This window comes from Amyelois transitella, chromosome 11, assembly GCF_032362555.1.
Source record: "Amyelois transitella isolate CPQ chromosome 11, ilAmyTran1.1, whole genome shotgun sequence".
NCBI classification, from domain to species: Eukaryota; Metazoa; Arthropoda; class Insecta; order Lepidoptera; family Pyralidae; genus Amyelois; species Amyelois transitella.
The window spans coordinates 8,846,607-8,864,811 of record NC_083514.1 but is presented as its reverse complement, the minus strand read 5'-3'; the positions used below and the strand labels follow the sequence as shown (position 1 = coordinate 8,864,811).

Sequence of the window (18,205 nt, the reverse complement as noted above, 5' to 3'; positions counted from 1 at the left end):
TTTCCATTAAAAAAGAACAAGGAATAAACATGACAATTGCATAGTTTTCTACCTAATTAAATTGGTAGTATGAACATTAAAGTCATACATATACATTTCACATTTTCATCCCTTACGGGATAGACATTGCCAATAGTCACATCACTCAAAGCTTTTAGCAAAAAAAAGGAAATCCATCATATCTTTTACAAATGAAACCTAAATCTAAGGCATCTTGGAAAAGATTTCATCTCCTAACTACCTCGTAGGTAGTTAACAACTTGACGCGTCGCCAGTGTACATATTTTCAAAAATAATGCCTAACCGGGACAATAGGAAGCTTGTTTTCTTGCGACAAGAATATTTCCAGATTTCACTTGAATTTTATAGATATGCTGCATACATGTAGGTAGGTATGCACATATGTAGGTATTCAACAATGTATTTTGTCGTCCACATATAAGTTTGAATAATTGTGAAATTAACGTTATTGAAGAAAACGCTGTAATGCAGTTTGTTACAATAAATAACGCATTGGAAGCAGCAGTGAACTTAGTTTTAAGTAATTTATTTGACGTCAACCAATGTTGTGATAATTATTAGATATGTGATGTTTCAAATGTCCCATAATAAACAATAATAATTTTGAATTTGAATATAATAAAAAATAAATATTCCGTGCATAGTATTGTTTATAAAATTATGTCCATATTAAAGAATTATTTTGTTAGTTACAAAAGGTAAACTTCCGGGGTCTTTTTGACAAAATATGCTTATTATATGCTATATGGGACTCCGCACTTCTAAACGCTATTTGTTGCTAAATAGTTTACACAACTAGACTTAAATAGGTGGACTTATATGAAACAAGCATTTAAATAAGATAAACTTTTTTAATAATTTATTTCTTACAATTTTCACAAAAGTTCTGTACAATAAAAATAGGTAGGTTATTACACTTTATAATTAATTAAATATTTATTATAGGTTAACTTTTTTATACAAAAATACTTGGTAAATATATAAAATACTTGGTAAATACATACATAAGCCTACATAAAACTTTTTTTACTTAATTAATAAATATAAATACTTAAATTCACGAAATAAATGTGCAATCACTAAACATATGTATAAATCACATTCAATTAATTTCATTCGATATTTTAAGGCTAATACTAACAACTTATCATTCATTTATATAAAAATGTACAAGCAATGTATAAAACAAAATTAAAAAAGGCATAGGATAAGCTACAAAATAAAAAGCAGTCCTCGAAGCAACGCACGCGCATAGCCATTATTATAGCGCGAAAAACTATCGCTGTTTCGGTTTTAATTAAAAAAGGAAGTTTATTTGTTTAACTCTTGTACAGTATCCCATTTTCATTGGGATCTCAATTTAAGTATAAATACTTGTTTGGAGAACCCGCTCTTCTTATGTGGTAAGAAATAATTACAAACAATTATTGAATTTGATAAATCAAATTAGAATACAACTAAAAATATGGATTTCAAATTTTGGCTTAATATTGGAAACAGTAACTTAGACTGTAAGTTGAGAAAAGATAAAAAAAAACATAAATTAGGTATCAAATTGACTTAGGTATGTGCCACACTACAAAACACATACCACATATAAGAGTTGGGAGTTATATGCAACAATATGACAAAGAGTCTTGTCTGAGTTAATTTTAAAGCTAATTCAAATAGTTTGAAGGATAATCATGATAAATAGATGTCCAAGTAATGCAATTACGGAAGTAAGCATGATAAGGGTAAGTAAAAACTATACACATTTATTGTGACGTGAAATAGGATAGCGATGGTTTATCGCGCGATAAAAACGGCGTCGCCCGTGCCATGCTACGGGACCAAAAATGCTACTTTATTTATGAGCATCGGGGCTTCGATCCAATGCCAAAGTCTAGAATACTTTATTTAATTATGGCATAAGCATTAGGGCTAATGATCGAAGCATTCTTCCGTTTGCTTAACCTGCAGATACAGGACCTCACTACCACTCCGGCACTCCCTCTTCGGATGGTCTTCTTCGTGGCCAAACTGGTACCCTCGAGATAGGAAGTGGAATATCGTGATGGAGATGAACATGAGGACGGTATACACGAAAAACTGTGTATGCTGTTAAAAAAGAAAACTCAACATTTAATCATGTCTATATCCCTTGCGGGGTAGCCAAAGCCTTCCTCGTCATCAAAGATCATAATGTCATGATAATTAAATAGTTGGGCGCTTAATTATCTATTTTTGTACAACACAATAACATCCGAAACTGAGCCAAACGCTCACTAAGCTAATATTTACTCTACCCGGAAATCGAACCCCGTCTCAGGACTGATTACGAAGTTATTTCTATTAACCAATATTTATTTGCACGGGGACCGTCGGTAAAGAAGAAACTGAATAGTAATAATTTGTACTGTACTACTGTTTTATACTTGTAATGTACTCCTTTAGTAAACAATAAAGTACTTACTTACAATCATAACCAACCAACCCCTGTTCCCACATCTGTGCCCCGATCAGATAAACTTATTAACCACAATGGTATAAATTACCTGTCCATAGTTGACAAGAAGCCTGGTGATGACTATGATGATGACATTGCCCATGGCTTCAGTCAGCAGCCACACGGCTGTCATCACCGCTTTCATACTCTCCGGTGCCTCTTTGAACGCGAATTCGTTACCAGTCACCGCGAATAAAAGCTGTAAAGAAATTGATCGTAACATAACTAGCGTAGAACTCGAAAAAGGTACCTATTTTATGACGTAAGATAAAAGTGGCATTATTTAAGGAACTTAATTGAAGAATTTGCCCTTTTACCTTCGTTCAGTTCATATCAGCTTCTTCTACACATGCGCTTTGGAAGCGGTAGTAGTTAAAATTTGATTGAAGTGACGTCAATAAGAGATAACTTGTATCCAATTTTTAAAAATAAATCTATTCTATTCTATCAAAAGTGTTAGGTATTATGTATTAGCAATTGCATTTATTGTTCTTGTAAAAATTAAAAATAAACAATATTAAAATTTACTTTCTCTTACCCACCCACGCTTCAACTACTAACTCTCCGTTAACACTAGTCTCATCAGGGAAGAAAAGATAACTAACTACTACATATATAACTAAGTACGCATGTTCTTTCTTGTCTCCATACAAGACCGTTAAGTGCCCCTTTAGTTCATTTTCTGTATCATTTTTAATCTATAAACACGACTTATTTATACACGATATCGATTTGGCACTATTACAAGTATTGTACTGTAAAGAAAAGACTTAGCCTCTAGACTCGTATAATACTGCAGTTTTAAGAGAACTAGACACACTTAAATTTAAGTGCACTCAGGCTGTCAGGTGAGCCACAGAAGAATGCTTTTAGTTACAAGACTCTTAAACTTTTTTCCTGTCACACATAAGTAAAGTTTAGTTCTAACAGAGAATGACGCTTTCCTTTCCATAGAAACTTCAAAGCGGTATTTTAGTTAGTTACTTTTTTCCGATAACTAGTAACAATAAATTAGTAAAACAAAAGAGAGTTGTAATGATATTAGTTTAGAAGAATTAACGTCACTACAGGAGAGAACTGAATGCTGAAAATTAAATAAACAATAGCAATAAATCATTCCCATACAAGCATCGAAGCAACTTTTGCCCATACAATGGCAAGAGTTGCTTCGAAGAAAAAGAAATAATTATTCAGGAATCGTGGAAAGATCAAGAAGCCAAATGATTGATTTATGTATGTAATTAAAATCAACAAGATCTCTACTAAGTGAGGAAGTGGACCATGAGCTCTTAAGTAACGGCTATGGATACAACCAGGCCCAAAATCAGTTGATGATTCATTTTTTTACTCTCTCAATTTACATTCGTAGGAATGTTAATTTGTAAATTCACGTCTTTGGTGAAAATCCTGCAGTATAGAAGTTCCGCCGTTTCTTCTACACTTGCGCTTTTAAAGTGGTAGTAGATTTATAGGTAGTAGATACTCATGTTCTGTTAACGTCGTTAAGTGATACCTATTTTGAAAATAAATCTATTGCTATGATGACAAATTATCGTCAAATTTGTACACACCTCAGCCACTGACATGATCAGAAATTGCGGAAGCAACAACGCCATTGTTATTGAGTTGGCTTCTGTGATTACGATCACACTTACATTCTGGAATAAAATAGTAAAAATGTATCAGTATAACAACAACTGTCATAAGTTAATAAATATAAGTGATAAAAATAACAGTAAACAGAATAAAGTACCGTGTGGTTCTCGGCACCAATAGAAAAAAGAATAAGATAGTCTCCATATCTTTTCCATGGATGTCGTAAAAGGCGACTAAGGGATAGGTTTATAAACTTGAGATTCCTCTTTTAGGCGATGGGTTAGCAACCTGTCACTATTTGAATCTCAATTCTATCTTAAAGCCAAACAACGTGGCCCATCAGTCTTTTAAAAAGACGAAGAAGAAGAAAGAGTATATAAGAAACAAAATAATAGGCTTCAGCGCTCAACATTGTTTTTGTAATTAAAGCTAAAACTTACGAATTCATCGTCATTTTTATCCAGCATTATAGTATAAACCCCGCCGCTCTCCATTTTAATATTCCGAGCAGCGACCGCGTTAGTGAAATTTCTCGTATCATTTGACAACGCAACTGTGTTATTCTCTGTTTGATTATATATCTCAGTACCTGTAAAATAAATACCCAAAAATATTGTCAAAAACACACATTATCGGCCGTTGAAAACGACTGGAATGTCGTCAGTAGAATAAGTTCTTGCTGTTTAAAACCTACGTTAAAGTTGATACAATAAAATAAAAAAAATTATATTGTTAAACTTATTGATTTATCATACAACGCAAAATACATGATACACATTACTAATAACAATTATGTTTACAAAGATAGATTTATCATCTCAACTATTATTTGCCATGTGGTTCCCGGCACCAATAAAAAAAAGAGGACCAGTCCATCTCTTTCCCGTGGATGTTGTAAAAGGCGACTAAGTAATATATTATACAGGCATATAAACTTGGGATTCTTCTTTTAAGCGATGGGCTAGCAACCTGTCTCTATTTGAATCTGAGCTGAGCTTTTCCCCGCAAGGGATATAGACGTGACTATATGTACGTATCTCAACTATCAAATCCATCTTGACCTATAAACAAAGAATACGGCATTCTTATATCATCTTTCTGCAAATTGTTCAAGGTAGTCAGACCATAAATAAATGGTTTGGTTAAATAATTCTACTATTTCACCTGATTCCATGACGTTTATGGAGTAGGTGTCAGTGAACACCTCCATTAGCCTGGACACGCCATGATGGATATAGGCCTCGGTATCGTTGTTCCGTTCTCTAGTAAATGTTATATTTTGGGCCAATACTCTGTTTGATACCAAAAATCTGAAACCAAGACCAAATCATATCGAACAGCTTTTGTCTTAATGTACAGTGCGCTTTCCAGCACTCCAAAATAAAACCACTCCATACCTTTTCCATGGATGTCGTAAAAGGCGACTAAGGGATAAGCTTATGAACTTGGGATTTCCTCTTGTAGGCCTTCTGGCGAAAGGTTCGGTCAAGAGTACCCTAAACCGAAGACCTTGATCGGGAATGCGGAGATCATGATCGGAAAGATGTAATCTTTGCTTAACCCTCCGAAAAAGAGGCGTGAAGGCATTATTTTCTGTATATGTATTATCGGTTGCTTGTACAATAAAAATAAATGTCATATTGAAATAGATTATGCCCGCCTACTACCACCTACATGTTTACTTTCAATAGATACTTACGTGTAATTTGGGAAAAAACAATCGTGTAAGATAAAATGTACCAATAACGACAAGATCTTTAATATCTTAATAATGTATCATGTCGAATTGCCATACCGTAATAAGATTATTATACTATTAATATTTCCTAATGCTAAGGATTCCAAAATTGATATTGCCTATTGTCGTCGGAAAGGTCAAACTGTTATGCAGTACTTGGGTGACCGAGCGAAGCTATAAAGGTTAATAATATATGTACCTAAATAGGTATAAGAGTTTGGGAAAATTGAATTTTCTCAGACATGTGACAGCTAGATCGACTTTTTAACCAGTGTGCAAATTTAAAATTTTATCGAAATCGTTAGAGCGAATTTCAAAAACGCGAGTGCAAATATAGGTAAGAGGGATATAAAATATTGCTCGTTTAATAGTGTAAGACCAGAAAGCACGTAATAGAAGATTTATATTTACAGCCTACAAGAAACAATAAAAGTCCAATCGAATTGATTTTATAAAGAAAAATGTGGGTTTAAAACTATTGAGTCCACAATAGAATCTAAACCTAATTTAGCGAATTGCTTACCTTACTACAGGAAATCCAGATTTACTCTTTTCCAAAACATCTTTGTATCTGTATATATTATTGCCATCTATAAAAAATGAAACAGCACTATTTTCTTCCAGTAGGAATGTTTCTTTTCTTGATGTTATGCAAGCACCATCCAATTCGAAGGTCATATTTGTTGTCCCTTTCACCGGTACATCTTTTCTAACGAAGTATGAATGAGACGACATATCAGTTTCGTAATCGTTATTACGAAGAGAGATAGTACAAGGGTTGCCGTTAAATATTCTGATTTGGGAATAATCTGGCTGTGGTAGTTGAGGATATTTTGTCTGAAAAAAAAAATTAGAACATTAAAAACAACACGCCCACGCGCCGCAATGGCTAAAAAAACTTTCGCGGATTCCAGGAACCATACTGAAAAATTTCAAGTAATTTTCTGATTATTAAATGAACATTTTTATAAATAAGACATGAATTGACTATTAAGGAAAAAGGTTTTTTAAGAGGGTTAATTTTAGCACACTTATTTCTTTTTTCAAGATTTCGCTTCAGCGAGAATTTCGAATAAATCCGTCGTTAACTAATAGAATGTATATCATCGTGGTTGGCTTTATGCAATATTTCAAAAATCCATTCATCGTTTTCGACTATGTGTGTATAAATATTTCAGTCAAGATAGCGAGGTGGGATAAGTAGTATAGGGTTATATAAGAAGATAATACTTACATTTTGGTTTGGACATGTTTGAAAGAATTAATGAGGACGAACGAAAGGAATTTATAAGGCAGAGCTGACTGTAAAGGCGGGACAGAGCCTGCCTCGTCGCACTTTTAATAGTCATAAAAAGGAAGATGTTAGAAGTACACGTAATCGTCGAATTTCATGCAGAAAAGAATCGTAGAAAGTAGAAATCCATATTTTCGGCCTAAATTAATGGAAAACAGGCGTTATGGTATATATATATGTATGTAATACTCACCCTTAAGTAAATCTCCACTATCCCGGACGCGATAAAAGCTACCCCGGCCAACACGCCGCCCAAAGTGAGCTTATGCAGGGGATTCTTCAAAATATTCCTCTTTTCCAGGAACGGATAAACATACTGAAAGTATTTATTTATTTAAAACTTTATTGCTCAAAACAAAAATGTACAAAAGGCGGACTTAATAAAGTATGAATCAAATATAAGCTTCTTTGTAATCTCAGGCCTATTTAAAAAACATGTGTGTAACTAGCATTAGCACCGCGGCTCGCGTGAAAAGTAAGCACCATTTGTCCTTCTTCGTGCTCCACATTTTATGTATGCAATATGCAAAATTTCAAGGAGATTGGTTCAATGCCCTGACGTTAAAAGTGAACAAACAAACACTCTTACGCATTTATAGGATTCTACTGTACTCATCCTCAAAGCCTTTGAGGAACTTATACGAGTAGGAACTTATAGTTATCCGCCTTATAGTTTAAGCACAGCCGTATTGATATGGATAAACAAATCAAGAAGCTCGCTAGAGGTTCTATATACCGGTGGAAAGCGTCACTTTATGTTAACAAAGATATAATGCATACTATAGGTGCATTAATTTGAAACTATAGTAACTATGAATTTGATAAATTTTAATGTAAACATGAGTAGAGCTTTATCTTTGTAAATTTTATAGATACCTATGCCTATACATAATGTGTTCATAAATTATATATCTTAAAAATTTCAGCAAAGAATTGCTTTATACGATATATTTATTGGATAGCATACACAAACAAGGTGTTCTAATAAATACAATTTCTAAAATAAATGAGGTTTAAATTATAATTAAGGCCCGATTGTGCCCGTCTTCAAAGGCACCCATAACATTTCCGCATTGCCTCTTTTAATTGATAACGCGTGTAGGTAAGTATTCATAAAATTTTTGGTTTAGTTTTTTTTAAACAATTTGGTTATTTAGGTACTTCTACTTAGACTTAAGACTTTAAAAATGCTTAAAATATTTCTTTATAGCTACATTGATACTCAACTCATATATTTATATAACTTGATAAATTACGTCAATCAGATGTCGGAAGCTTTGAGAAAAGTAGGAAACTTTTCGCATTTCACAGGCATTATTGTTTGGTTTTCATATAAGTTTAAAAGCTGTTAATATAAATAAATACATAATTGAAACATCTATACATATAATGGGGGTCTTCGAGTGGAATCAATAAAAAATAGAAGATATTGACTGAATGACTGACATTTTCAACGTTAAATTTCTTATCACTACACCTAAGGGATAGAAAGGCATGATGATTACTTATGTGGTCTTGGGGTGCATTCAGAGAGTATTTTTCGAAATTCTCGCCGCAAGGGAAAATAACGGGACTTTGAGCAATACGCGGGCGGAATTGCATTCGTAGTCTAGCGGAAAAAAAAATACTCGTATTAGTTTCAGAAAATGACACGTTTCAAACATCCTGTATATGTATTCTCGGAACTGTGAGGCTTTTCAATAAGAACACGTGGGTAAATGTTTCTTGTGTGGATCTTAAGCTATCTTATGGAACTATTTCAAAGAAAATTATTTTTATTGAAGAAAACTTATGTTGCTACAGAATGGAAAAATTCAATGTTTTCCAAGTAGAATGTTCTACTTTGAATTTACACTTTTATTTATTACGAGCGACCCGCCCCTTCTTCGCCTAAAACCTTTCTCAGACAACCCTCTTTCCAACATTTCAAACAGGAACAAAATCCATACACAACATTCCTAGATTAGCGCATACATACGAACAGAGAAAAAGAGGGGGACTTTTTTTATAAAATGCAAGTATTGTGTACGCCTGTGACTCCGCATGCTTAAGGGAAAAAAATATTTTTAGGCCGATCTTTTTCTTTTCAGCGGTTTGGGCTGTGCTATGCTATAGGTCAGTCAGTCACTCAATCAGTTTCTATTAATTTAAAAAATCATATAATTATAGTCATTTAGAACAAAGTTTTGCTCGGGGCTATGCATGCTCATATACGAATTTTAAAGCCTACTACGACTTAGACTTATGTACCGTGTGGTTCTCGGCACCAATGCAAAAAAGAAATGGACCACTCCATCTCTTTCTCAGGCTTACAAACCTGGAATTTTTTTAGGCGTTGGGCTAGCAACCTACACTATTTGAATCACAATTCTATCATTAAGCCAAATAGCTGAACTTGGCCATTCAGTCTTTTCAAGCCTGTTGGCTCTGTCTACCCCGCAAGGGACGGGAGGGAAGGGTGTTTGTTTAATTTAAATATAAAAACTTAAAACACGCCTCTTTTTCCGTCGGGGGTTAATAAAATAATGTAGATTACTCTCACCTTTTGAGCGATGGGGATCATAATGAGAATGAATATAGGATTCAACACTTGCATCTGATCGGGTTTTATCGTTAGAAAACCAAACCTTCCGTCCATTTTGGTAGCTTGTAATGTCCATCTTGAACCCTTAAAAATATTATAACAGACCTTTATTTCTTGTTCTGAGCCACTTTAATTTTTTATTGCTATATATGTAAGGTATGATACTGGATATATATGATAAAACTAGAGGCCGCCCGCGACTTCGTCCGCATGGAAACCCTATCAATCCCGCGGGAACTCTGGGATAAAAAGTAGCCTATGTGTTATTCTGGGTCTTCAGCTACCTACATACCAAATTTCATGGTAATCGGTTCAGTAGTTTTTGCGTGAAAGAGTAACAAACATCCATACAAACTTTCGCCTTTATAATAGTAGTAGGATAGGATATGATCTTCTTCTTCTATCTGGCTTTAGTCCCGGTTGCATCCTCACCACTCTGGAGAGGAGCCCGGTGTATGCCTTTGACCATAGATCCTGTTTTGGATGAATCAGATTTTTACACGAAGCGACTCCCGTCTGAGCTACACAACCATCACAACCTGACCCGTATTGGATCGATCATGGTTACACATCCAGTTGCCTGCATGTGCTGGTTTCCTCGCGATGTTTTCTCTCAACGTAAGAGCTATATAATAAAATAACGTATTTAATAAAAATTTAATTAAATTATAATATCTAGAAAAAATAACGCAGTTACAAGAGAGGTAACGTTATAACCAGGTTTACCGCCAAGAGGAAGAAGAAGATTAGTTGTTATTATCACGGCTTATAAGTCTTTAGACCTATACCTACTCGTATTGAAATAATTAGTTTTACATTCATTCATGTTTTTTTTAATGTAGACAATGTGCATTCGTCCACGATTTAGATTTAAGAGATCTGTATTTTTCAATTGACGTCCGGAGCCGGAGAAGAAGAGCCGTGAAAATGTTGCAGTGTAGTTTGTTCCGCCGCTTCTCCGCTTTGGTAGCGATAATAATAATATCAATTAAAGTGACGTGACGTCAATAAGTGATACCTTGTATCCAATTTTGAAAATAAATGTATTCTTTTCTATTCTATTCTATATACCTCTTACCAACTTACCATTTGATCGATCAGAGCCCAGAACACAGGACATGCACTGAACAAGACTAATACAGAAAGGGTTTTCTTTATATCTCTTATGAATTTCGGGTCGTAACGATGTTTGGTGCTGTCCAGCCAGTGGACGCCCTTCTCTGTGTTCCTCTGTACCACGTTCTTTACACCCAACTGTGAACAAAATTTATTAAATTTGTAGCGGGAGCGAAGCAAAAGGAAGATCTTCCGCAAGGCTAGGTTTAATGCATTTTTTTTTTGTTATCTAAGAGTGCTGGCACCTAGTATACCAGCCTACCCACTAAAACCCCTCCGTTCGCCATTCTTGCCATTTTGAGGGCATTATGGGATAGCAGGCATTTCACCACGATACCCTCTGGCTGCCCGGCGCTTCTGTGCCGGGAATCTTGCTGTAATGGGCGACCAGTAAGTTGCTGGCCGCCATTTCCATCCCAGGGTCAGGAAGTGACCCTTAGGTTTTATGCCAGGGGAACCGCGGCTCCGACGATGTTGTGTTAGAGGTTGTATATATGCTCCAATCCGTGAAATCTTCGCTTGTGCGATTTAGATTTTTCACTGTTTTTGATTGATAGCGTCGCGTTTGATTTTTTTATTTTTGTGACTTTTGGGCGTGCAGATTTCGCTGCAAATTTTAAAGGAATGTCGATGTTTATAACTTGGGATTCTTCTTGTAGGCTACGACCTGTCACTATACGAATCTCAATTCTATCGATAAGCCAAACAGTTTAGTATTTTCAAACCTTACATACATATATAAAATCAAGCCTCTTTCCCGGAGGGGTAGGCAGAGACTACATCTTTCCACTTGCCACGATATCTGCATACTTCCTTCGCTTCATCCATATTCATAACTTCAAGCCAACTTTAACTTCATATTTTCAAGGCTTTATCTTCCCCGCATGGGATATAGATGTGTTTATATGTAAATATGCATATATAATAAAAAGTTAGGCAGATATGAAGGTACTTACAGATATACACTTAATGAAATCCAGCAATATGTTGCCTTCGGGTTTTTTCATAACATAGCGACTTCGGGCGCTAACAAATATAACTGAAAATGATTGATTGATTTATGTCCTGTGTGAGAGAAATATAAAAATACTTTTAATTGTATGAATGTTGTCATCGATCTACGTATCTATACTAATATTATAAAGCTGAAGAGTTTGTTTGTTTGAACGCGCTAATGTCAAGAACAGCTGGTTCCAATTGAAAAATTATTTTTGTGTTGAATAGACCATTTATCGAAGAAGGCTATTTAACATCACGCTTCAACTATTAGGAGCGAAGAAATAATGGAAAATATGAAAGAACGGTAAAATTATTCACCCTTGAGCCATATGATGCCCAAAATAACTATTCCACGCGTACGGAGTCGTGGGCACAGCTAGTATTTTATAAAGTATAAAATTTTTAATGTACCATGTGTTTAAAGAGAGGGACCACTACATCTCTTTTCCATGGATGTCGTAAAAGGCGACTAAGGGATAGGCTAATAAATTTGGGATTCTTCTTGTAGACAGGCTAACCTGTCACTATTTGAATCTCAATTCTATCATTAAAACAAACAGCTGAATGTAGCCAATCAGTCTTTGTAAAACTGTTTTCTCTGTCTACCCCGCAAGGGATGTAGACGTAATAATATGTATGTATGTTAAGTTACTATTTGCAATATTTGTAATCACTTCTTCGGTAAGTAAGTAACTATTTGTTTTATTAATTAATCTTTCAAGCTATTATATACTATATTATACTTATGAGAAAAAATATTTTGTTTTATTCCAAATTATGAAAAAATAAATTTATTAAATGAATTTAGTAAATATTAATACTTTCAAATGTTAATAAAAAAGAGGCATAAATATGTGAATGTGGCTTTGTATTTGACGTCAAATAAAAAGCATTAGGTAGATAAATTTCCCTATTTACATTATCAATTGTATGTTTTTCCAAGGTTTTTTGATATGAGTACATATAAACAAAGATAATTAAGTCGTCAACATATAATAAGATTTTCCGTAACATAGCAAATATTAACATAAAATATTTATAGATCAATCCATGTCTGATTAATTTATTTTTAAACCTGTTTAAATAAACCATGCTATAAAATTATATAATTATTGACTTATACAAGAACAGTTGACAAATATTTGTTCATATTCGAAAGATTAATTTCCTATAATATATTTTAGCAATCTATAAAACTAACAGATTGACATTTATAATCGATAAATAGCTGATAAATTAACGATTTTTTTCCTATTTGAAATATTGAAAAGAGAATTTTCTAAGAAGGTTTAAGACTATAAATGCTACCCGTGCAAAGCCGGCGTCTGTTTTCAAATAAAGAATTTGATATAATTAAGTATCTTACTAATTTGTAAGAATAATAATTTAATAAAGAACGAAAATTTCGACTTAAAAAGTTTAAGTACCATTACCGTAAACTAGGTAAAAATATAACAAAAATAATTCAAATGTTCCAAATATAAAATAACTTACCAATCGACAAAAGCATAACGATCCCAGGTGCTCCAAATGCCAATGAATAGCAGTCTTTATCACCAAAGCAATGCACTTCGGACCTCAATATAGGTGACACAGTCTTCGAAATAAGGCCACCGCAGCATATATTGAAATACAGTATACTAAAATAAATGGCTAGAAAGTGCTCTTGCTGTGGCAACTTGAATTGGTCGCCGCCAAACGCAGTGACGCAAGGTTTTATGCCCCCAGTACCGATTGTAATCATCAATAAGCCGAGCATAGTGCATAAGCTGAAAGATAAGTATTATTTTAAATCCTCATTCACTATCTGTGCCGTGTGGTTTCCGACACTTTATAATAAAACTACATACTCCATATATTTGCCATGGATGTCGATAAAGGTCACTAAGGTCTATGTATGTAAGCCAGAATCACATAACTGTTATTATGTTTTATTCTAACAAGCTTCTCCAAAACTTTTGTATTTTTACCATTACCAGAGTATTTCTTTTTGATTACAGTATCAAAAGTAGGTAATTAGGTAAATGCTTATTGTTCACTACTTTCAAGTGTAACTAAATTGTAAAAAAAAAAAATATTTTCATAATTTATATCTTACCGTCCAGGCAAACCCAATTGAGGTACAGCGGTCACCGCCACTAAAATATTTCCCGCCGCATACACGAACATTAGATATAAAATCGTTCTGTAAAAATATTTTTATTATAATTTTTTCAGTGAATTCATTTATTTTAACGTGTTTTTAAGGTAAAATATTTCTGAATTAGCACAGTTCTCTTATTAATGGACTTACTTGCAAGTTTACACTTTATAATTATAGGTACCTACATAGTTTCCCAAAAACAGGTTAAAAATGCGTGTGGCGCAAAAAGGCCCAGGTTCGAATTCCACCATGGCCATGTACCAATGACTATCTTCGAAGATATATAAGTTTTCATACGAAACGAGACAAACCCATACATTCATGAATATTGAAAAAAAAACGACGAAACCTTTCGATAAAAGTTAGGTTGTTCGCTTGGCTCGGGCACTTCCATGTCCCCAGATCAGGGAACTATTGCTAACTATATATAAAAGCTATCAGTAAAAAGTGAGTGGTACATCTTTTGCAACTTTAAGCTCCACTCATCTTATTTTTCTATTTAAAATAATAACCTGATTATTACCTAAATTTCCCAAGGTAGTTGTCTGCCAGAACACCTCCTATTATGGGGAACACGTAAAGCAACGTGCTAAATATGTGATACGTCTCCGTGGCTCCGTCGTCAGTATAGCCCAGTTTGCTGCGGAGGTACAAAGTCAGGAACACTGAAAGGAAGATTATACTTCATTATCCTATTGGCGCATGGCAAATGTACAGTAGCCTGCAAAGAAACACGACCCCCTCTTCATTTACTGTAGCGGGCAACATCAACAACACTGAGGCAAAAAATACAGTGTCTTATTTTAAAACTGATGTACCTACTCATAGGTGTGAATCATCTTTATAATGTCGCTTAAAACCTGATGATTAAAATTGAAATTCTCTGAGCCGTGTGTACGTCCGCCATTGTGCATTGAGGTATTGTCTTCAACAAATCAAAAAAAGCCAACAAAAAGAAGTTCGGTACAGCGAGCATTTTCATTTAGACATAATAATAGCACTGATCTTTCCAATCGCCCATCGATAATTCATAAATATTGATTATTAATTAAAATGTAGTTAGTTACGGTACCTTTCATTCCAGAAAATGAGAACCGCTCACAAAATTCAGCCAAAATTATAATTAGTACGATCCTGGGGAAACGGTCCTTGGTCTAAAACAAGAAAAAAATATATTTATGTATCTAATAAGTACGCCTGCACCCAATAGCTTACATTAAGAAAGCTCTTGTGTTAAAACTCCTTTTTTAAGGAAAAGTGTAGAACTAAAAGAATAGGATAACTCGTGTGAATGTCTGTATGTCCGTACCTGAAAATTGCTTAACTTTTTATATGCCTAGCGTTTTCCTGGTTCTCCACCAGCATTTAAAAAATCCCGGTAACTCTGTTACCGCGGGAATTTTAGAAAATCCTGTCTAAGTGAAGATAAAGTAAGTAAGGTACCTACATGCTAAATTCAAAATATCTAGACACAACGGTTTATGCTGCGCGTTTGTCAATTAGCAACGGATGAGTTTTATAAAACAGGGGCAACATTTCAAACGACTTGGGGCAGACTGGCTGAGAAAGTTTCAACCCCGACCACGCGAGGAATCTCACGGTTGGTTACCCATGATCCATGAGATGATGATGATGATGATTAGCTTATGCTAACGGATCATGGATAACCAAAAAAATATGTAAGTATATTGGCACTTGTGTAAACTATCTAACATACCTACACATATCATGCCTTTGCGGGGTAGACGAAGCTCGTAAAGACTGTAAGACTAAGTTCAACTAAACTGCAAGTAAGTTTAATATAATTCACATAGTGACCGTAAATAAATAATTGTATTACTAATATTGTATCTTCTGACTGACTGACAAATGAACGAACAGTTAAAACCGCTGGTTTAAGTTAGGTTTCAAATTAACGTGTTTTATCGTTTTACGCGGGCAAACTTAAGAATAGGACCACTCTTTCTATCTTTCTCATGTCGTAAAAGGCTTCTAAGGGAAAGGCTAAACTTGATCTTTTATTTGTAGGCGTTGGGCTAGCACCTATTAGTATTTGATTCTCCATTCGTTCATTTAGCCAAAGAGCTGAACGTGTCTTTTCAAGACTGTTACTCTGTCTACCCGGCAAGAGATATAGACGTGACTATATACGCTGGTATATAAGGTATATAACATAACAACTGACCGCCGTCGACGGCTGCAAGTCTAGGTAATCCACATTTTTTTCAAGAATACTTTTCTCCTTAGTCATTATTCACTACACTCACGTCACTTCACCAATTATGGTACAATTAATAAGAAGAGTGTTATTGTCTTCATACTTATATTATTATTTAGTCCTGAAACAAACACGTGCAAAATCGTCATTCTGTCTATAGATAAAGGTGTGGACACACTGAACTACTGATGTAACGTACACGCAATATTAGACGTTCAGCGTGGCACGCGCGATGCTGTTTTTATCGCGACGAGCCCTGCAGGGCATGCATTTATTATGCATTTCAGTACTTAATTCAGTTCCTGTCGGCAGATGAACGTGGTCAATAAGTCTTTTCGAGACTGTTAGCGTTGTTTTAACCCGTATAGGTAAACCGTAATGCTTTAATCTCAGGAACCTGGTTCGAATTGAAAAATTATTTTTGTGTTGAATAGATCATTTATCGAGGAAGGCTTTAGGCTATATAAAATCACTCTGCAACTATTCAGAGCGAAGAAATAATGGAAAAAAAACGGAGATAATTATTCACCCTTGAGGAATAATGCCCAAAATAACTATTCCACGCGGCCGGAGCCGCGGGCACAGCTAGTTATTTATGTGAGTCATTAACCTCATGCGTTTCATACTCGTAAGTTTTGTACGACGATTCAAAAGTTAGCGATTAAAAACGGATATGTATTCAGTCGTAAAAGGCGACTAAAGGATAGGCTTATAAAGGCGGAAAAATTATTCATCCTTGAGAGCTTCAATGATGCTCAAATAACTATTCCACGCGGACGAAGTCGCGGGCACAGCTAGTAATATAATATTTGTTACTCTTTCACGCAAATACTACTGAACCGATTGCGATGATTGATTTTACAAGGTGATATTTGGTATGTAGGTAGATGAAGACTCAGAATAACACATGGGCTACTTTTTATCTCATAGTTCCCGCTGGATTGATTCCACTCAGACGAAGTCGCGGGCGGCCTCTAGTCATTGAATAAGTTTGAGACTGAGTTCAATTTTGTTACCAATCTATGCATTGAGACTCCTTTGTGTCACCACCATAATAGTGCACAAATAAATCTATTACGTTATTATCAACTCATGATAATGTCAGCTATTTATACAATACCACAGTCCGGAGGCGTTCCGGTGACGTGGCGGCGTCGCCACGCTTTATTTAGAAAATAGTACAGTCCTACTTAAAAACTAGAGGCTGCCCGCGACTTCGTACGCGTGGAATCAATCCCGCGGGAACACCAGGATAAATAGTAACCTAAATGTGATTCTCGGTTTTCAGCTACCTACATAACAAACTTCATCGTAATCGGTTCATTAGTTTTTGCGTGAAAGAGTAACAAACATTCATACTGACATCCTGACATACTCCCAAACTTTTGCATTTATATTATTAGTAGGATACCTACCTATAATTTATAATGGAACATCTACATCATTGTAATCTCTACGCTACAGTGATTGAGATTCAAATATTGGCAGGTTGTTAACTTACCACCTAAAAGAAGAATACCAAGTTCATAAGCCTTTTCCTCGATTAACTTTTACCATGTGAACAAGAAGAGAAGAAGCGAAAGTTTTATAATCTTGAGATTATTCTTTCAGGCAATAGGCCAGGAACCAGTTACTATTCGAATTTCAGTTCCGTCATTAAGTCACACAGCTATTCGTGGCCTTCCAGACTGTTTAAGAGTGTTGGCTCTGTCTATCCTATAAGGGATAAAGACGTGTAATGTATGTTGGGCATAAAATAGGAAGACGACTGTACATGCTAACTAATTTAATATTTAGCTAAATAATGTAACTACCTAGTCTAGATAACTTAAACCAATAAATTAATGATAAATTTAATATAAATACATACCTAATATTGTTCTCATAAACAGGGTGAATAACCGTACTTTTGTCCCTTAACCCTTATGAAATGATGGACCAATCATTCAATCAATCATTATTATACGTATGATTCTTGTTTAGCTACACAGTACCTGGGCGCCCGCGA

At 34.8% G+C, this 18,205-nt stretch overlaps 1 protein-coding gene across 1 annotated transcript; it reads right to left on the bottom strand.

Annotated features, from left to right (window-relative positions):
* Nucleotides 1-852: 852 nt before the first annotated feature.
* On the bottom strand, nucleotides 853-16,318 carry LOC106136691 (peptide transporter family 1). Its single transcript, XM_013337319.2, has 15 exons — nucleotides 16,165-16,318; nucleotides 15,052-15,133; nucleotides 14,503-14,644; nucleotides 13,935-14,021; nucleotides 13,331-13,605; nucleotides 11,794-11,876; nucleotides 10,808-10,975; nucleotides 9,680-9,805; nucleotides 7,331-7,453; nucleotides 6,367-6,680; nucleotides 5,270-5,415; nucleotides 4,546-4,694; nucleotides 4,081-4,167; nucleotides 2,559-2,708; nucleotides 853-2,121 (listed from the first exon to the last, which is right to left on the bottom strand). The coding sequence occupies exons 1-15, from the start codon at nucleotides 16,228-16,230 to the stop codon at nucleotides 1,945-1,947; spliced, it is 2,175 nt and encodes a 724-aa protein (XP_013192773.2). The 5' UTR covers nucleotides 16,231-16,318; the 3' UTR covers nucleotides 853-1,944.
* Nucleotides 16,319-18,205: the final 1,887 nt, after the last annotated feature.

Excerpts from the sequence above, each read along its gene's own strand:
- LOC106136691 (XM_013337319.2), bottom strand. The coding sequence starts at position 16,230 with ATGACTAAGGAGAAAAGTATTCTTGAAAAAAATGTGGATTACCTAGAC. Across the intron at positions 15,134-16,164 it reads ACTTGCAGCCGTCGACGGCG|ACCAAGGACCGTTTCCCCAG; the intron begins GTCAGTTGTTAT and ends TTCTTGTTTTAG. Across the intron at positions 4,168-4,545 it reads ATAAAAATGACGATGAATTC|AATGTAAGTGTGATCGTAAT; the intron begins GTAAGTTTTAGC and ends ATTTTATTCCAG.